The 21,976-nt window shown below is 38.6% G+C and overlaps 1 protein-coding gene across 11 annotated transcripts in view; it reads right to left on the bottom strand.

Moving 5' to 3' along the window:
* The window catches only part of MBNL3 (muscleblind like splicing regulator 3), a 109,337-nt gene that overhangs the window by 4,593 nt on the left and 82,768 nt on the right, over window positions 1-21,976 (bottom strand). For 7 of the 11 annotated variants that reach the window (XM_046673260.1, XM_046673268.1, XM_046673261.1 and 4 more), the window contains 5 exons: window positions 21,571-21,735; window positions 7,718-7,909; window positions 6,394-6,630; window positions 3,315-3,465; window positions 1,420-1,455 (listed from right to left, as the gene is read on the bottom strand). In XM_046673260.1, coding sequence (XP_046529216.1) covers window positions 1,420-1,455; window positions 3,315-3,465; window positions 6,394-6,630; window positions 7,718-7,909; window positions 21,571-21,735 — 781 coding nt within the window. The remainder of the gene's footprint in view (window positions 1-1,419; window positions 1,456-3,314; window positions 3,466-6,393; window positions 6,631-7,717; window positions 7,910-21,570; window positions 21,736-21,976) is intronic. The other 4 variants (XM_046673264.1, XM_046673265.1, XM_046673262.1 and 1 more) reach the window with 2 other exon arrangements.

Here is a 21,976-nt window from a genome sequence, read left to right as displayed (position 1 = left end):
TTTCTGAAAGTCTACAGAGAAACTGAACGGCCTGGAGAGAGAAAAATCAACATATGCAACGTCATAGAAACCACAAATGTACCCCAAATGGTGATTGACAGAAACTCTGTAGTTATCCCTTATGCCGAGCTCTAGTTATCCACTACTTGTAGCCATGCCAATTCCAAAAACACTCATATTTTCCTTTTGGGAGCACAGGAACTATACAGGAAGCAGCACCGCTGAAGCATGCACTTTGCATTCCTACATAGAGCTCTTAGGTGAAAGGACAGGGGAGTAGAGTCACAAAATGGGAAGACAGAGACACATTTCACAAACTTGCAGAAGTCTGTCCTTCCAATCATCTGCATATGCTAGTCTTGTTAGAATCAATGGAAATATTTTTCATTCGTATCGGGGACAGGCAATCCCTCAATAACAGAGGCCTCACCTCCCTTGCGAGGGGTCACACCCTGCTATGTTAGAGAGTCTACTATGTGGCTGTCATTTTGACCTTTTGTTTTATCTCAATAAACCTGTTGGTCCCTTTTGGGCTCTGCATCTACTCTGGTCAGCCAATGGGATAGAGGTCAAGCTGTTGTAAACTCTCAAAAAGGATGAAAGGATAGGACATGGGGTGGAGTGGGATAATTCCTCCCTGTATGTAACAGAGCTATTTCCTCCTGGTCTTTTCCTAGTGCCCACGGGGACTATAGGAGGAGTGAACTCCCCAGGAGTTCTCAAGAGAGAAACAAGTTACTTTCTTGTTTTCTTCAGAATTAGTGACACACAAAATGGTTTCGAAATGGCTACCATATTGCATTGGTAGCTAATTAAAGAATTTGTGTGCAACTGGTTATTAAAAATCACAGGCCCTCAAAGACTCATTTTGAGATGATTCAGTTGTGCCTGATTGCTGTGCAGATGGCGCTTCATCCTAGAACACTATAGAATTCACCACAGAATACTGCAGAATGCTCTAGCTTTGCTTAACTCATCCTTTCTCAACTCATCTGATCCAAGTATTAAATCATTTAGACCTTAGGGATAATTTTGGCGGAGAGGAATTGTTTTGTTGTACTTTACAAATAAAATATTTGAAATATTTCACAACTTCTTAGTAACAGATGTAAAGCTAAGAACAAAACTGCCCATTCTGGATAGATAAGAAATGTTTCAAAATATTTCAGCTGCAATTTTTGGGGTTATTTCCACCCAGGAATGGCAGGGTCAGTATTTCACCACAGTGGCAACCAACTAGGAGTTGAGAGTGTACGAGTATCATGATTCCACACAGATGTGAAACAGACAGCATCACATTAAACCTTAAATACTCAGAAAATGTCCAGCCACATCATTCATTCATCCCTTTCACAGTCACAACAGAAAAACATTTTTTTTCAGATTAGAAAAAGTTGAGAATTTTTGTACAAAACCTACCAATACTTGAAGCGGGTGCCATGCACAGTATTGGCCCTGTACACCATGCAGAAAAGCGTGAAAAGCAAAGAAAAGAGATATTTCATTATTAAAGCTTTACTGATAGAAATAATTTTTAACCAGAACGATATTCTTTGCAATATGAATTAATCAGCACATGCAAATCCACTAATCTCCCATGCTTACAATTACAGTTTAGTTTTAAGATCACAAATCATGGTAATTAAAGTAATTCTTGGATTCTTAGGTATAAAAAGGAACATTAATTTTTCATTAAAGGAAATACCTAACTTAAATTTCATATTTATTTTGGACAAATACATCCTAATTAATTTTAATCAAGAAGCAGAGAATTTTAATTTATTACATCTATTATTTTCAAAATATGCACCAGGATCTGGTGCCTGGTGCCAAGAGTTCTATTTAGAGCATTCGTCCATTATCACTGCCTCCTCCACCTCGAAACCAAGGACTTGACGGTGAACACATGGCAAACAAGCTTTTCATCAAGAGGGGGCTCGCAGCCTGACAGGTTTTTATTTTGCTATTAATTAAGGGGAAAGGCATTCTTCTGCCATTTTGGCTCATAAATCCAGACTTTAAATTAGCCAAATCCAACAAAAATGTATAACAACTATAAAAAATGTGTTTTTTAAATGATATTGTGAAGAACTATCATGGTTAGCAACTAGACAAACAACTTTTTTTTTATGGATTCTTTCAAAATTAATTAACTGATTAATTTATCAGGTAACCAACAGGTTTCTTCAAGTCCAGGTATACAATACTATGTGTTCAGTATGTTTATATAATTCACAAGGCTTTTTAAATTAACTTTAAATCATGTCATTTTCATTTAATAATAATTTCCAAGCTGGGGCATTTATCATTCTGGCAATAAAAAAGAATTACTGTACTCCCAGTGGTTAGTATTTTCAACTTATTCCTAAGAGACTATATGCTTGTTCTTAAAGTACTGAACCACATATATGACATTTATTTGAACAAAGTTCTGGCTGAAAAGTTTCTATTCAATTTGGTGCAAAACTGTTACGCTATTAAATATAGTTGAATGTAGGTGGTAAAAAAAAAATATGCTGCAGGGGCAGGCCCGGTGGCATAGTGGTTAAGTTTGCGTGCTCTGCTTTGGTGGCCCAGGGTTTGTGGGTTCAGATCCTGGGCGCAGACCTAGCACTGCTCTCAAGCCACACTGTGGCAGCGTCCCACATGCAAAATAGAGGAAGACTGTCACAGATGTTAGCTCAGTGACAATCTTCCTTAAGCAAAAAGAGGAAGATTGGCAACCGATGTTAGCTCAGGACCAATCTTCCTCACCAAAAAAAAAAGTGTCAGGAAAATATGATAAACTGCTATATACTTTTATATTAACTCGTTTAAGACTTAGAGACTAAAATTACACGTTTTATGCATACATATATATATACATACACATACTATACTGTAATATAAATTTAAGGGTAGTTTTATTATAACTATCTTTGGCATATCAAAGATAGATAGACTACATTTTTTTGCAATGCTGAAGCTGGGAAACATTTTATTGAGGGTAGATCACTGTCCTTGAAAGTGATACCTAAGAGTCAAGAAATGAGTTTGAGACTGAATCAAGTGAATCAATCATAAGAAGCAAAAATTAGACAATGCTAAAAAGAAAAATGTCGAGTTTTTTCTAGTTTGATTTCCAACCCTTAATTTTCAGGAATCATAGAAAAACAGTTGTTCTATACACTAGCAGATCAAGCATAACTGCCTTATTTCATTTCTAACCAAGATACCTGTCGACAGTCCTTGCATAAAAGTTCCTTGGAAGCGGGAGTGCAGTGTACACATTCACAACCTCACTAAACTCACAGTGCCCAGAGCCCTGTTCTCACCTGCAGGGATAAATGCCGGCTGCGGGAGCTGCAGGTTGGCCAGAGCCTGTTGGCAGTGGAAAACACTGGGATTAAAGACCAGGGTGGCACCATTGGTCTTTTCAAGCGCCGATCTCTTTGGTATCAGTTGAAGTGCACCAGGCTGTAGGGCCTGTGAGGGAGGGATGGATTAATAAATAGTACCAAAGAATGTAAAAAATGTACTCAAACCAAGCACGCAGCAGTTAGATAAGATATGGCCTGGGAACCCTTTGCAAGCGTGTCCATCGAGCAAGATTACTAACTGCAGAGATGAAGCAATTCGCTAGATGAGCACTTGGTCCAAAACAGAAAAGAAACATACAGGGAAGAAACAGCTTTTCAACTTCACTAATTCAAGCAAATAAAAAAAGAACCTCATCACTTGGGCAGGATGCAACAGGAAGCTGTCAACAGCAAATATTCATTTCAAAATAACATCTCAGGGATGCTCATCTATTAATCGATTAAAATGAGATTAGCAAGAGCAACAGCTATAGCAGAAAAGAGATTTTGTCCACTTTAAATTCCAAGATGAATCTAGGAGATAAGTTGTATATAGGTGAAAAAACAGATGTCAGTAAATCGGAGTCCGATACTACAGCTCCGTAAAACAAAGTCCAATTTATACAAGGACTTCAGGTCCAAATCCTCTAACTGTATATTTCCCAACTAACACGTGAGGAAAAAGCAAAGGAATTATTCCTCCCCCACCACCCACCTCACCCAGATACCATAGATAGCAAAGTATTTGCAATTCTCATTTACAGAGACTTGCTGTGCATTTTGGTATGTACCATTTGCTTTGTTACGTCCCTAGATCGTTTAATTCTAAAACATATTAGCTTTTTAAAATTCTCCTTTCATGTCTACAATGCTTTCAAAATCTCCTGTGCTTATAATACTCCATCAAACTTGCCCTGGGATCAGATGCATTGAAAAAGTTTGACATTACTTTTCATTTTTTTTTCTCAGCAAATTGCACATTACTTAAAAAACATGCCCCGGCAACAACAATTAGGTATGCTCCAAATTCTCAAGGAGACAGAAACACTTGTGCTGAGGAACTAGCCTTCCATATGCCAAAAAGGGGCACACCGCGACCTCCTGATTCTGTGGATAAAGAAGGCCTTAAAGGTGTCTCTACTTTCACTCAAGAACTAAATATAACTTTTCAAGTCTTTCTCTTTTAAATGCATACAAGCTACTTTCAGTGAAGTCAACCTGAACTATGCACATGAACACGAACAGGGTAAAAATCTCTCTTTTACAGAGCATTTCAACTCCGGATCCCGAAACATATAGAAAGCGCAAATTCTTCATGAAGCCTTCTTTGTTTAATCTTACCTCGAACAAATTCCTATGGGCCAATTTGACCTTAGCACTAAGACTGCTCTGATCAGTCACTTAGAAAGGAATTTTATGTTGACATTCAAAAGTGTCAATTGAAGGCCTACTATATAATATTTAACTCTGTACATGGAAATTTGGGGCTAACTTACATGCATGCTTTCCAAACACACCCAAATGATCAGAAATGGGCACATACATCTGAAGGCCCCATGACTATGTGACGGACAGGTGCACAATGGTACAAGCAAGCCATTCCTTGTACACCTCAGTTATTTTTAGGGGGCCAACTGTGTTCCTCCCCTATATAATAGGCTCATGCTCGTTCTGAACTCTGTGCCACCAAGAGAAATAACGCAAAGATTGGAGACTTAAATTTTGCATTGAACATTCTGGATACCTTCCTGTTTTCACAGCTTAAAATTCCCTCATTCAAAAGAATTTAAGAAAAAAATACTTGGTGAAGCCTTTTTTTAACATTCGTTAATGGATTATGTTGTTCAGATCAAGGGAGAAAATAAGTTTGTTCTACTTTCGTGCTCAGATCTATCATGAAGTAATGGGTTTGGTTCTGAGAGAACACGGGTATTCAGAAAATGCAACAAATCCAAAATTGGTGCTGTGTCCTTAAAGCCATAATCTACGAGGAAAGTTTGGAGAAATTTGGGGTATTTGGCTTAGAGGAAAGACATGAGAATCACACTCATATGAAATAGAGATTGATTTACTTTTGTAATAAAATAAGTTCCAGCTACAGCAGGATAGATTTCAACTCAGTATGAGAAAAACCTTCTTAAGAAAAAAGGGATGTTAAAAATAAACGTATCTCTCTTATGAAAAAGCAAGGTCTCTGTCATGGGCTTCAGGGTCATGTAGATGATTTTTTCCACAGCCAGGAAACATGAGGTTTCCTCAGGGTTTTGTCCCTATTGAGATTATACCCTAATACAAGAGAAAAGGCCCAGACTGAAAAAGAAATAGCAAGCTGCCTATCAAAACAACTGACAGCTGTGACTAACTTAAGTAATAACAATTCCTATTTCTCAACCCATCATACTGTAGTGTTATACAAATATTTTTCCTACCTCCTACCTTTCAGTGTTAAGTAGAACTAACTTTTCCCCAAGACTGAATTGCTAGGGCAACGCAATAGCCGAGCTTCTTCTCCCCACCACGTAGAAATTTCCCACACTCTTGGCTGGATGCTGTCTTGAAACCACTCCTCCACAAGGAAAGAGAATCTGAACCTAACCTATGGGAAATTAGAACCTACTTAGCATCCCAATCATCCAAGTCCTCTGTTTGAAAGGCATTAAGGACGTTACTAGCAAAGTGCATGTGAAGCTGGCTCACAGAGCAAGGAGGCAATTTTCCGCCTTTTTAGGATATTAAGGTTAGTTAGACTATAAAAAACATTCGAAAATAATTTACTATTTAAATTATATAATTTACTCTTTCTCAAAAAAATGGGAGAAAAAGCACAGTAGATTAAAATCATTAGTAAAGCTTTTAAATAATTAGGTTTAGAAAATTTTAGTGACTGAATTAGAATAAATAGATTCTCTCTTTTCTAACTTGTAACCTTGGCTATTCATATTAAGGGCCACTCATGACTATCCAAGATTATGGCTACAGGATATTAGACAAGTTGAGGAATACACTGATCATTTACCCCAAAACAGACAGTCCACAGGCCCTGGGCTGTTCTTACCATCATGTTGGCAGCTGAATGGTACATCTGGTGATGAGCTGCCTTGAGCTTAGCTTGCAAGTGTGCAGGAGGATGAAAGTACTTGCATTTCTCCCGGGAGCATCGACCTTTGATGTAATCCATGCAGATAGTCACAGTATTATCACTTGCCTCAATCATGGAAACATCTGTGGGGTGAGCATAGCGGCAATCGTTCTCACCACGGGTACAATTTCCACGCTGAAATTCTCGGCAAACCTCAAAGGAAAAAAGAAAAACCACATCACATTGAAGCCTGGAAGGTGATTAACTTTTATTTATTTTGCCAGTGAATGTAAGAGCAATAGTATACATTATTCTATCATCTGTTTATGAAAAATCTACAAAGTTGAAAGATAACATAAAGCCGTATTCACTATGAGATGTAAACAGACAATATTTCTATTCCTAGAAAACAAATTCCATTCTTCCCAAAGGAAAATTGTCTATTTTCCTTACACTGAAATAAAAATGCTTCAAAGTATTGCTGAAAAAATTTTTAATCCTCCACTTAACACACAGCGTAAAGTGTATTGAGCTGAGTTTGCAAGAGGGGGTTATTTTGTTAAGGTCCAAGATGAGCCTTTTCACACGGCAATGTGTTTTTCCACAAGCAGACTTGTGGACCATGACTGAATTACGTGTACAATGAGATTCCGTGATGATACATTGCAAAGCATTTACAGAGCGGCCAATGGAGCTGACTTTGTAAGAAACTGACTAGTTATTTATTTCAATTTATGAAGAATTACAATTAAAAGAAGTTTGAGGGACTTCCACAAACCAAAAAGCTGTTTGAAATTTCTTTTCTTAGGCATCAAGAGATATTTATCTAGTACATCATTCTTTTTTTTTTTTTGCTGAGGAAGACGGGCCCTGAGCTAATATCTGTTGCCAATCTTCCTCTTTTTTTTTCTCCCCAAAGCTCCAGCACATAGTTGTATATCCTAGTTGCAAGTCATTCTAGCTCTTCTATATGGGATGCTGCCACAGCATGGCTTGATGAGTGGTGCGTAAGTCTGCACCCAGGACGTGAACCAGCGAACCCTGGGCTACCCAAACAGAGCACGTGAACTTAACCACTCAGCTATGGGGCCGGCCCCTAGTACATCATTCTTACAACAATTGTACAACTGAATCAATGCACTTCATCACAGGGTGTCATTGCAGTAATACACTGTTTAACATAAGCTAAACACCGAAGCAGGCTTATTTAAAACATTCAAAACATTGGCTCTGAGAATGATGCTTTATGCATAAGGTTAATATCTACCCTATATATATTTATATATTTTTACACAAATACCTCCAGTTTATCTGAGCGCATCAGTTTTGGACCAGGAGCTCCTGGCAATGCAAGAGGCGGGTTTCCAGAAATCAGAACAGGTGCATTTGGTAAAAGTTCAGCAGGAACCAGGCCCATTCCAGGATGAGGTAAGTAAGGATTGAAAGCCATGGCAGGATTAGCTGCAAGTGATGGAGTCATAGGAAAAGAAGTCTGTATGTTTAAAAGAGAAAAAAAGGTGTTAGATGTAAGCAGATTATTCCTATTCTTACACAAGGAGGCATTCTTTCAAAAAGTCTAAGCCATATCAAAATTTACCAGTGTATCTTCTGATTAATTTTTAGTCTCATACGAATTCCCACATAGGAGTTTCTTTTAAACCAACAAATCTCTTTAAGTCACAAATTTATTGGTAAATTGATAAAACAAGCTACATCATTTTAACAGTCATGAATTAGACAAATTAAATCTCACTGATGGATTCTCTTCCAAATGTCACCAATGATATCACATATACAAGCAATCTGCTTCGTCTCCTGACATAGGCATGGCCTTTGCAGGCTGACTTCAGGTTCACTCTCCTCCTTCCTCTTCCCCATCAGTACTGCTTGAGCTTAAGTCTGCCTGTCCCACCATAGTTCCCACTTGTCTACTAAACACTTGCTTCTCTTCTTGGTCCACTATTAATTATGGAAGACAGGAAAGGGTTGAGGAAGAAAGGGGTATATTTATAAAAGTGAGGGGCTGGCTGGGTGGTGCAGCGGTTAAGTTTGCATGTTCTGCTTCTCGGCGGCCCGGGGTTCGCCGGTTCAGATCCCGGGTGCAGACATGGCATCGCTCAGAAGGCCATGCTGTGGCAGGCGTCCCATGTACAAAATGCAGGAAGATGGGCATGGATGTTAGCTCAGGGCCAGTCTTCCTCAGCAAAAAGAGGAGGTTTGGCAGTAGTTAGCTAGGGCTAATCTTCCTCAAGAAAAAAAAAAAGTGAGAACAAGCCAGCCCTGATGGCCTATTGCTTAAAGTTCTGTGCTGTCACAGCTTCACTGGCTTGGGTTCGGTTCCCAGTTGTGGAACCACACCACTTGTCTGTCAGTAGCCACGCTGTGGGGGTGGCTCACATAGAAGAACTAGAAGGATCTACAACTAGAATATACAACTATGCACTGGAGTTTGGGGAGTGGGGAAAAAAGAGGAAGATTGGCAATAAATGTTAGTTCAGGGCAAATCTTCTCCAGCAAAAAAAAAAAAAAAAAAGTGAGAACTCTAACAACTTCTTGCCATCTACCTAAAATGAGATTGGTGTGGTCATTTTTTAAAAAAAATAGAGGCCTTATTTCAGAAACTAATCTGACTTGCCTAGGTAGGGGGCCAAGTGATATCCACAGTTCAAAAGGAGGCCCTAAAAATGCTATAAGGACCCCTGTTAGTCAGGAAGAAATAAGATAACAGGACTATAAGGTACATAAACTAGAGTATAACTTGAAAAGAAAAGCCTTAGAAATGCAAAGGGCTCTTACTGGTTTTTCTATCTTTTGAAAGTCCAGATCTCAAAGAGTTTGATATATGCATTGCCTTTATTATCAGTGATCACACAATTTATCACTCCACTATGCTGTTTTCCAGTTTGTTTCACGTGTGGGTGTCTTTTCTTCTCAATGTGGTTATAATTTATTTGATAATTCCCTTTTCTCCCCTATAGTACCCAATAATTAGTGAATGCCTGATTGACTGATATAGTCAATGATGAAGTTTAAAAATAAATTTAAACATTTTAATGAATTAATAACAAATCATGGGTAAATGCAGTACATTTCTAATAGTGACTCTATAAGGTAGTTAGTGCATTATTGTGCAACTGGTGGTGTCTCACTCTGTATCACTAACAGCATGTGTTCTTTCTTGCTTCCTTTTTATTTCTTTCACTAAAATAATAATGAATCTGTTGCACTGCCAAGCTGTGCCCACACCTTCTGCTAAATCACATTAATAGGAACAGCTCTAAATACAAGTAGAACAGGAGGCTGTGGAGTGTGAAGGGGCAATATATATTCACCGTCCCACCTCCTAGTCTGACGTGTAATTTTCACCAGCACAGCATTCTCCATGAAGCCTCTGTTATACAGCACGTTCAACTTAGAAGGAAGGGCTTCCCCAGTAGCACTCTGCCTTAGATGAGTTTAGCAAATTAGCTAACTGGTGCATTCAGAAGGACAGAAAGAACCGGGCCTCCCCAAACTGGCAAGTCTCAAGTCTCAAGTGAGTAGAGAAGGCATGGTGGCCAAGAGCTTTAAGAGGAAAGGGACGACACTAGGTGCCAGGAAGGATGATGGAGCAGTCAGGGGAGGTGATTTATAGTTTGAGGACAAACAGCCAAGGGCTGACCCAGCCTAACTAGGCACCGTGATGTAAGAGGACACGTCACACTTCTCAGTGAATGAGACAGGAAGCTCCAGGAATTAGCTGATGTGATATAATTTTATATAATGAGATAGGAATCTCTTGGAAACAGCCACCCAGGCATGCTTCAACAATAAGGCAGACTTTATCAATTCAATCATTTATGGTTGTCTCAAAATCAGCAAGAATCTCCTATGGTAAAAACTCCATGTTTGAACCACACAATAGTATTCTTTGTTGACTGCTTTTTTCTCTCTGACTTTCATAGTAAATGTCTCCGTGAAGTCACCAGTCTATTTTCCTGGATACTTTTTGCTTTTGCCCTTTACACTGAGAAAAACCATTATTACATTTTTTTAAACTATTTAATTAAAAGAAAGACCTGCAGGTGAGTGGATTTTACAGGTTAAAAAATCATTATTTACTAATAAATACTGATCAATTGATAATATTTAAGCCTAATGTACGTGTAAACGATACTTCCTATTTACAATAGCTCTCAACTTCCGTAATTTTTTCCCTTCCTTTTTTGGGGAAATCTTTCTGGTTAACTTCTGCTTTCTTTGGAATATACTTTAACCTTCTTAAGGTTTTTTTATATGCTCCATGTGTATGAAAACAAGCTGTAAATTAATCAAAAGTTTATATAAAAAGTACAAGGGGCTTGCTGAAAATGTTTAGATTTTTTAAGGTTTCACCACAAACCATACCGTGCCATCTTTAGGTTTTAAAATGAGTATTATTAGCTTTTATGACCATTTCCTCCTTGAGTATAAACTTCATTCTATAACACTGTTTACTGAGAAGCAGCAAGTTCTTCTATTCCCAACCCTGGGACATAGGCAGGAACTCTGAACTTCTTATTTATTTGCAAATGGACATTTCTGTCTTCTCACCACCACCTCTTCCCCAGGGTAACCACTCCATTTCATAAATTTGACCATTCAAGGGCTTACCTTTGGCTAACATCCACCTGTTAAGTCAAGCAGCCTGCAAGCTCACACATTCAGCTTTAGTAAGCAACTTTAATCCTGTCTATACCTACAGTGCAGCCCTTGATGTCTGTCGAGCTAACGTGAACCCATATGTGGGGTAATATTTACAAAAGAAAAAGGCTCCTAACAAGTTGAATCTGATTTCTGTCTATATCATGAAACAGTCTGGACGCTTAAATATGTTTCAGATAATCACTCGAACCTATATTATTTACTAAATGTTTAAAAATATGAGAAAGCTTTTCCTCCTAGAACCAGAGGTGTGGATCTTCATCTTTCTCTGAGTCTTAGAAAACCACCCAAAATGGTGGACACAACTGACGTTATGAATAAAAAGATCACCTAGATAGTTCTTTACTCTCAGTGTCTCTAGTAGTATCAGCTCCTGGGGTAGGAATTCCCATGAGTTCACAGTGACTTGCACAGGACCTAGGAACTATCAGGGCCTTAGGCAATGCCTCCTCAAAATCAATGCATGGCCTCTAGAACAGCGGCCTCTAATGTTTTTTGAGTCCTGCACTTCTCAGAGAGTCGGATGACAGCTGTGGACTCCGTCCATGGAAAAACTCATGTGTGCACAAAATATTATGTGCGATCTCAGGAAGTTCAAGGACCTCAGTGAAACTCACCCCTGGCATGGGCTTCTGGACAACCTACTGTTTAAGAGTTTGTGTTCTGGGGAAATGGTTGGCAAACTACCGCCCCTGAGCCAAATCTGACCCACCCTGTTTTTGTATGGCCAGAATGGTAAGAATGGTTTCTATATTTCTAAATGGCTGAAAAAATAAAAGATGAATAATATCTCACAACACATGAAAATGATATGAAATTCATATTCCAATATCCATAAATAAATTCCACTGTGCTTATTAGTAGAACTGTCTTGCAAAAAGTTGTAGATATTTGTTTTCTCTCTTGTTATACAAGTACCTAAACAATATCCTCAGCTTTTCCTCTTGTCTCACAAAGCCTAAAATATTTACTTAGCCATTTACAGAAAAGTTTGCTGACCCTTGTTCCAGAGGATTCCAAAAAATTCAGCACTCTATCAGTTTCTGGAGTAAAGCACTAATTATACCTAATTCTATTAACATGAATTTAACACTTGTGGCAAGAATCCGCAAGTTGAAAAAGTTTGGCTTTAGAAACCAATACTAAAGAATTCACTAAAATGTTCCTCTAGTTATTAAAATTAGGGTTCTCAGCTATTCATTTATAGAACAATAACTACTCAGTGACTAAGAATGGGGAGATAGATGGAATCCCGTGAAGGCAAAATTTTAGGAGCCGCCAAATGTTGGTCTTAAAGGATTCTGAAGCACCTTTGAATAATAATACAATTCAATGAAAAACTATGACTCAAATAAATACGTCTGGTTTAAGCATACATTTTGGGAACATTGACTTCTTACTTAAAATGGGTTATTCCTCAAGCTAGTATAAAGAAGTAAAAGTTAAAGTTCATGCTAAGTCAATCTTTGTGTTTCCTCAACAGCCTAGATGTATTTGTAGCTACTGTAATAATATCAAGGTCAGTCATGATTATTGTTGGATGAATGCAAAATACTTTGTCACTTCAGCTAATCCTGGCCTGAAGTCAACATAATAGAGGCCTCACCTTCCCTCTCTGAGCTCCTGTCTAATGGTGGATGAGTAAACATTTTCTTGTATAGGATGGTAAACATTTGATAACAGTTTGTTGACTTGATTTTAAAACCAGGAAAATAGCACTCAACTTTTACTAGCACTCCTATTACCTTAATTTTATTACTCATTTACAAGCATTTATGTAGCAGAAAAGGAAGCCCCTTTCACTGTTACCATGCATGTTTCTATCCTTAGATAATCCCAAAACACATTGAAATGTATAATTTTAGTTTCTATCAGGCTTTACTAACTGTTCACATGGATCACAACTGAATAATCTTTGTTTCACAGGTTTTGCTTGGTCATCTCCACACTCTTTGAGTGATGTTCTGCGGAAACTGAAGTGGCCAAAAGGCACACTGCAGGAGATCCACATAACCTCCAGACTAGTTAATTGGTCCCTCAATAATTGAGAGTGAACTTTATAAACAGACGCAAGCTGATAGTGGTGTTTATGTACTAATCATACTTGTTAATGAATGAGTCACTGTGGCCCAAGAGAGCTAAGAAAAAAAACATAAGTTCAAGGGTCAAAAGTGAATAGTTGTTCTCACCCACACCTGGCTTTTCTGCCCTTATTAATCAGAGAAGCATTGAAGGTGAGCAGTTAGGCAAAGGATCAATAGGTTACTGTGGGTATCAAAGGTGTACACCATAGCATGCAAGAGAGGGTAAATCATGGTTTCGATCTGCCTGTATTTGGTGGAGAAGCTGCAAAGCAGGCCGGGAGTTATGAAGGAGTACCCAAACACAGATCAGCATAAGCACAGATGATTCCTAGAGGCAAGAATCTAGCAGAGGGTCAACGACTTCTCCCTTAGATGGGCAAGGCCATTTTAACTTTGTTCCTGAGAAGTGAACAAGAATGACCTAAAAATTATTTGTTGGTGAACCACCATGCAGTAATAATGACAATTCAATTAACTTCAGTATTCCACTAGGAAAGGGAAAGTATAAAAGAAAATCAAGTGGTTACTCAATTTTAACAAATGGTATGAAAGAAAATATGAATTTGGGGGGTGGGGAATGTCAAGAGCTGAGAAAAGCAAAGAACCCACAGGAAGGCTGGAGCCTATAAACATCACAATGCGACTCCAGGATAAATGGATGCTAAGGGTTACAATGATCGGATGTTCAACAAGCAAGCACTACCACCACGAAAACAACAAAACAAATCAAAACAAAACCTTGCATGGCTAATAGAAAGAGAACTCTACGGAGAAAAAAAAGAAAAGCCAAAAGCTATAAAAATACAGAGGAGCAGGGACAAATCAGAAATTAAGGGGATCACAAACACATTAATTCACCATCTTACTACTGTTAAATCATACATTCCTAGAGGGTAGAGACTGTTTCTAGTTGATCTTTTTATCCACCTCTTACTATTTTAAATGCTGGCACAGAGTAGATGCTCAAATAAATATTTACTGAATTGAATGAAAAGGGATTCCTAAGCCGTTGATTCCTTTTAGGTTTGCCGGTTAGAAAAATCCAATTCAGAATCACAGCACAAAAAAAAAACACTCAGGGATCAAAAGGAGTGCAGAAAGATTGAATAAATCCATCAGTTTTGCTCTCTGCTGAGGAAGACTTTAAGCAGAAGGCCACTTTCAAACTGTCTTTTGATATAGATGTGAAATGCTGGATCCAACAGTATGAGAAGCACAGGGTACTTTATACGCACCTACATGTGCGTGTGCGTGTGCACACATACACACATATGTACGTGGGCATTTTTTACTTGGAGGGGCTAAATCAGTACCAGAAGAGCTCTGAGAAAAAGATTTAGTGATACCACAGACCAAAATATGCAACCTTCTATTACAAAATGTGTGGTTCAAGGGGACTAGTGAATTGTTAACACGACTGATATCCACAGAATGGTTTAAGAGAGGAGATCAGGTAAAGAAGGGATTAAAATATTTAGCAGATCCATAAAGGATATTAAGGCAAGTTAGGATTGTTTGGCGGATCAGTTTAATCTTAAGATTATTATCAGGCGCAGGGGGCAACCACAGGTTTTACACTAGGTCTCTCGATGGCCTTCTCTGTGACAAACTCCCAAACTATATTGATCTGAGCAAGGGCATGGTTTTGTCCAGAAAAACAAAATCCTTTATAGGTGAGACTGGCAGGCATTGGTTTTGTTTCTTGTTACTGCTGTTGTTTTGCTTACCCTCCATCAATGAAAAAGATTTTCATAGAGCCCTCCAAACTTCCTGCCTTCATCTTACAACAGCAAGCAATTTTGAGGAAGCCGGCTGGAGCTCAGACTGCGACCAAGAACAGAGAAGCTAACGGGCCCACATAGTCTCATTAGCACTAGGCTCTAACCAACTGAGCTAACCAGCCCCAGAGGAGAAGGACACAAAATGGGCTGAGAGGAGATTACGTTTGATTTATCTCATGGGAACATATGAGGGAGGATAAAGGAAGAATGTTGAGATTTGTTACTATCAAAGAAACTGGACACCGGAAAAGATATCATGTACAAATGCCCTCTGTTTGGTTGCAAAAGTGTAGCATTTTCGTTTAACTTTTGAGAAAACAGATTTCACGATGCATATTAACAGAGTCGGGGAGAGGCAGCAAATCTAGGGCTGGTGTGATTTATTTTGTTTTACTAAAAGGAGCTTTAAGTTGTGTGACACACACAGCCTGGGGAAAGGACCCGAATACCTACGCTACTTTGGACCAGTAATTGCAATCAGGAGTGAATCCAGGATCTGTGGGGCCTGGAGCTTAGGCAGTGCAGTGGGGGAGGGGAGCCTTAAGAACAAAGAATACACAAATACCTTTTGCAAATTTTACAAACATTGTAAAGCACTGCTGGGGCCCCTCCCAGGGCCTTGGAAGAAGACTATGCAAATGAGGGGCCCTGAGCCTTCACTAACCTCAGGGCAAGTCTACCCCTGGGAACAATTTGTTTAACACATAAATAATGTCAGGCTTCAGTTGTTATATCTAAAAGTAAAATATTGTCTAATCTTTCAGAAAATGGAGTAAACTCCAGATGAAAATTTGGGCTCATGGGTATCAGTTCATGCACTCCTGTGATGTGATTTGGTCAACCTTAGTCAATGGGGAACTTCACAGGATAATGACAGTATAATTATATTAAGAGCATATTAACCTTATAATTACATAATGCCTGTCATCTACTGACTTGAACATTTTGTAAAAATCACTTTACAAAATATTTAAAGTCATCACATCAAGATGAAAGAGCTAAATGTCATCATTTATCATTTCTCGAGTAGGTAAACTAAGAAACCCACTGAAGAACTTTCATTAAAATACACTATAATTTCTGTACTGACCACGGGACTGGTAACCTGGAATATGGACAGAGTCTTCTTTTCCATGAAATCTACAAACTGTTGTGCCCACCTTTTCTTTTTTTTGAGGAAAATTAGCCCTGATCTAACATCTGCCACCAACCCTCCTCATTTTTGCTGAGGAAGACTGTCCCTGAGCTAACATTCATGCCCATCTTCCTCTACTTTATATGTGGGACTCCTGCCACAGCATGGCTTGACAAGTGGTGCCATGTCCGCACCTGGGATCCAAACCTTCGAACCCTGGGCCGCTGAAGCAGAACGTGCGAATTTAACCACTGCGCCACCAGGCTGGCCCCTGTGCCCACCTTTTTCATGATAATCATTAATAAGAGAGCCATGACAACAGGGAGACTGCATAAATATTTCAATCAAAGTTAGTTTATGTGAACTAGAAAAACCATAACTCTGATATGACTATGCAAAATGTATAATATATTTTGATGAGGGAACGATACTATCTTTTTGTCTTTAACTATTAAATCACAGAGCCAGCCATGGTGTTCTAGCAGTTAAGATTCAGCACTCTCATCGCTGGGGCCCTGGTCAGGAAACTGCCACTGGTATTTCAAATACCAGGAGGGTCACCCATGGCGGATAGCCTTCAGTGCAGCTTCCAGACTAAGAAAGCCTAGGAAGAAGGACCTGGTCACCCACTTTCAGAAAAATTGGCCGAGAAAACCCAGTGAAGAGTGGCAGAGCATGTCTGACATAATGCCAAAAGATGAGAAGGTGGTGCAAAAAGACTGGGCAGGGTTCTGTTCTGCTGTACACAGGGCCACTAGGAGTCAGAATCCCCTGGACAGCACTAACAACAAACTAAATCATCTAACTACTTAACGTTTTCAAAAATTAAAAAGTAAATAAATATTTTGCAATTTTACTTCTATTCACTTAAAACTCTCCTAGTCCAAAGTTTCATAGAATAATATACAGGAGACTCTCCTTATCTATGATTTCACTTTCCAAGGTTTCAGTTACCTGCAGTCCCAAAATATTAAATGGAAAATTCGAGAAACAAACAATTCATAAGTTTTAAACCGCACGCTGTTCTGAGTCGCGTGATGAAATCTCGCACCGTCCTGCTCCATCCTGCCCATGACATGAATCATCCTTTTCTCCAGTGGATCCACTCACCTGGTAGTCAGTCACTAAGCAGCCCTCTGGGTTATCAGATCAACTGTCATGGTATCGCAGCGCTTGTGTTCAAGTTACCCTTATTTTACTGAATAATGGCCCCAAAGTGCAAGGGGAGTGATGCTGGCAATTCGGATATGCCAAAGAAAAGCTGTAAAGTGCTTCCCTTAAGTGAAAAGGTGAAAGTTCTCAACTTAGGAAAGAAAAAAATTGTATGCTGAGGTTGCTAAGATCTATGGTAAGAACAAATCTTCTATCCGTGAAATTGGGAAGAACGAAAAAGAATTTCGTGCTGGTTTTGCAGTCACACCTCAAATATGTATGTATAGGGAAAAACATAGTATATGTAGGGTTGGGTACTATCGATGATTTCAAACATCCACTGGGGGTCTTGGAAGGTATCCCCCAAGGATAGAGGGGGCTATTCTAATACATTATAGCTCCTACTTGATAAAAGAAGAAAAATATGAAAAACAGTGGAGTCTAAAAATAATGATATTATTCGTTTATTAGTATATCTCCCTTCCTCCTATCTACTGGAATTTCCTGTATTTTCCCTTTTTGGTTCTGAAGTGTTACAACACCTTCATTCTTACTATATTAATGTCAGCTAAACATAAAGCTTGATTATGATAAATGTATTTGCTAAATAGAATTATAAAAACATGTTAAAAATGGGGAGGGTCCAGACAGATCTCAGGTGATTCTATCTGAGATGAAGGGAAAGCCTGGAGTGAAGCCCATGTTTGCAGCCTACGTGGTCTGGAACATCATCACATGGCCACAGGAATGCAAGCCATGAAAAACCCAGCCGACCAGAGGATTTGGCACACCCCAATGGCTTACTCAAATGTGCTGAGCCAATACCCTCTATATAAATCATCTGCTGAATATACTTGACTGGGTCAAGTTCACCTGTGTGTAAAGAACTGCTTCCATGTGAATCACCACATTCAAAGAGAGAAACTAAAGGAATTTACTAGATATGGACAGGTCTAGACTATGCAAAATGTCTAAGTCAAAAATATTTTAATAACCTTCTAACATCCTATCAACTTTATACACACATCACATCCAGCAGTGAGAGTCCTTCCTCCCTATAATGAAAATTCCTCCTTGTGAAATTACAATTTTAAAACATTAGCTTTGCTTGAGAGTAATTCAGTGTGACTACTTTTCCTAAAATTCTTCCACAGTGCTCATGTTTGCCTCCTAATCATGCCAAGGGGAGTTCTTAAACCTACAATTTTTTTCTGTGAACATCAGAAACTATTTCTCTTAAACTGCATTGAAAAATACTAGGGAGTCACACCCTTTGTCTCACTTGCTAAATTTCCTCCATAAAGCTAACAAAAGCTTCCAGAGGTGGAATTTTATACTAGCAAATGTCAATTCAGACCTATTAAATACAGTCAACAAACTTGCCTGCTACAGCAAGCATTCCACCCAAATTGACTAGGTGTGGCTTTTAGTCATTGTTCAGTCACACCGAACAGAATCTGTTCTCTAGCTACCATCCCATTTAGGTTGACATTCCCTTTATCCGGGGGCTTATAATAGGCAAACCATACTCAGTTTTCCAAAAGCAGATATACCTTCCTGGTATCCTAGAAACAGATCAAAGTATGCTTTGTGGAAAGACCTGAAGTACCAGCCAGTGATACCAAATGGGTCTTCATATGCAATCATACAAACATCAAGACTGGAAATTTAAACAAAAGCTTGACTATTTTAGAGAAAAGAATCAGATTATTGGGTGGAGGGGTGTGGTTAAAAGGGATAGAGTTGTTTAGGGAGAGTAAGTACCAGAGAAATTAAGCAAAATCATACATTACTTCTATAGCAATAACAAGATCCATAATAAAGAATATTTCTTTCAAATCAGACTGGTAAATGTCACTTAAAATTGCTCACACAAGCTCAATTACAACATGCCTACAAATCAGCTGTCAAGATCACAAAAGAGGATCATATCAAACATCTCAGGGTTAGTTTGTACACAAAGTAACTGCAAAAATTAATCTTTTATCAGTTTATCACATCACAACAGCTATTGTTCAATAATCTACAAGGTAGAAAAGCAATTTCCAATCGTTCCCTGGGGTCTTCTAAGCAATGTTTTGTATTTTGTGATATGCTATAAAATAAATTTTACTCTTGTGAGTCATATCAGTCATGTTCTGCAGGATGAAATCTGAAATTACCCTCATTGAAAAAAAGAAGGAACTATATTCTATTATAGAAAGCCTGGAGACTCAAATTAGAAAGCACAAGAGGCCAGAAAACTCAATGGATCTCACATTGAACTCTAAAAAAGCCACTCCCTATTCCCCAGTAAGAGCCAGCATGATCAATGATGCACAAAGGGTTGAGACTTAGAATGGAGAGACTCTACTGGAAGCTGAAGAAGAAGGTGAATAGTCAGCCTTCTGTCTTTGCCCCTATTTTATCCCAGGCCTTGCTCTCTGATTCCCTGAAACAGGGCATTTGATTGTGCTCTGATGCTGTCTCTTGACCTATGAAAAGATACATGTTCCAGGTCTATAGGAAATGCTGGGCTCAGGTGTATGATAAAATCTGTTTTCTATTTTTTGCTCAGTCTGAAATTGGGGCATCCCACGAGAGGCCGAGAGTAGCTAACAGTGGGTGAAAAACTCCCTTGCTTTATTACTCATCTACTCACATTCTCTGGACTCACCAAGCACATTCATTTCTCTGTGGCTTTGTTCATACTATTCTCAGTTTCTAGAAGACTTTCTCTTCCCCATCCCTTTAGAAGTAGGGAGGAACTGAAATACTTCAGGGTGTAAAACCCCAGGCAAGAGTTTGAAGGAGGAGTTCAACTATGTAAAGTATTACTGAAGGTCAAAGAGGAGCTCTGAGGAGCTCACTGGTGACTTTCTGGGAACTAATTTATAATGCAATTAATCAGCACTGAGTTTCAAGGCAAATGTTTTGGCAAACTAACAGTATAGGACATGAAATCTATTTATTTTACTTAAATTTGTCTAGATATTCTGGAAAAAGAATACCATGGTGCAAAATTTTAGTGCCTCATTAATGCCCCACCTCCTGTTTTTTGCAGTATCTATAAAGATGTACCAGTTAGGAGGTGCCCTATCCACAGAGATCTCCTTGAATTCTGAGAATCAACTTTATAATGGGATAGGTTCTGGTGAGAGCAGACTGACCCACTCCCATATTTTCATTGCATCTAAATACTGTATATCATTCAGCTTTCAGTGTGTTTATTGCATAGTCACTGATGAAATGGGTAGCAAATAAAAATAATATAACTCTTTCAAATTAGTATCTCAATGGCTTAAAGGAAGCAGGCCAGTTGGATTTAGAATGAGACACCACTGAACTAAATTTGAGAGCTGGAAGAACTCAGAAGAAGAGGGACGGTTCTCGATTCCTCCTGAAAGGTCTAAGACCAAATTGCAACTCTATATTTTAAGGTATCAGGACAAGATGAATTCTCAATAGGACGAAATTACTTGTTAAAGGATCCATTTAAACTCACTGATCCACAAAATATTAGACACTGGACTAGAATGACACCGTAGTCTTATTAATTTCTGCAAAGGGAAACTCCGGTGCTAGGTTAAGCTAAAACTACCATCAAATACCTGGTTAATATTCCTCAAGACTATTGAGGTCATGGGAAATAGGGAAAGACGGAGGAACGGTCACAGACCAGAGGAGAGAGGGGAGATAGAATTCAAATAAATGCACTGTAGTACCCTGGATGGACACCGGAACAGAAAGAGTACTCTAATGGAAAAACTGGTGAAGTCTGAATAAAGTCTGAAGTTTAGTTAACAGTAATGTGCAAATATCAGTTTCTTAGTTTTGACAAATATACCATGGAAATATAAGATATTGACAGTGGGGGAAACTGAGTGAAGGGTAATATGGGAACTTTCTGTACTATCTTTGCAACTTTTCTTTAAATCTAAAATTATTTAAAAATAAAAAGCCTATTAAAAAGTAACAAGAAAACCACCATCAAAGAGCAAGGAAATTTGTTTGAATTAATATCCTAGAATTCAAAGGTTTACATGTAATAATAAACAAACCTCCTCCTCATCTTAAAATGCCCCTGCTCGTTTATTAATATTCTTCTATAAACTGAATTCATGCTTAAATGCAACCAACCCAGGTTCTAAATCCAGTGCACCTGATTGCTCCCTTCAAATGCACAACAGCTTTGTAGGGTCAACACAGTAGCTTGTATCCTAAATTCTTCTGTAACTAACTTCCCACAGGCCCTGCAAGGTTATTCCAATGTACATATATCTTCTTTAAAAAAAAAGACACATAAACACAATTTTTCAAACACAAAGCTGTGACTTACAAGTGATGACATCTGAGCATTTTGGAGCATAAACTGCATCTGCTGGGCGAACATGGCTGCGGCAGTCTTTTGTTGAATCAGATTGTTCCGTCCATTAATTTCTAGCTGCGTTTTTAAGTGTGGAGGAGGGTGAAGGTACTTGCAGTTCTCTCTAGCACACCGACCCTAAAAAGGAAGAATCAGACGAATTTTCATTAATATTTCCAGAAATGCGGTCTGGCTAAGAAAATAATAAAAGTTGATTTATCAAGTTTTTCGTATCTGTGAAGTACTGTAATTAGTACTTTACATGAATGAACTTATTCAATCTTCATACCAACCCTCTAAGGTTGATACTCTTATAATCTTCATCTTCCGGTTGAGGAAACTGAGACTAAGAGAAGCTCACGCAGCTAAAAAGAAACAA

The sequence above is a fragment of the Equus quagga genome, chromosome 10 (genome assembly GCF_021613505.1).
Source record: "Equus quagga isolate Etosha38 chromosome 10, UCLA_HA_Equagga_1.0, whole genome shotgun sequence".
Lineage (NCBI taxonomy): Eukaryota > Metazoa > Chordata > Mammalia > Perissodactyla > Equidae > Equus > Equus quagga.
The sequence above is the reverse complement of the archived record's forward strand: the minus strand, read 5'-3'. Positions and strand labels throughout refer to the sequence as shown.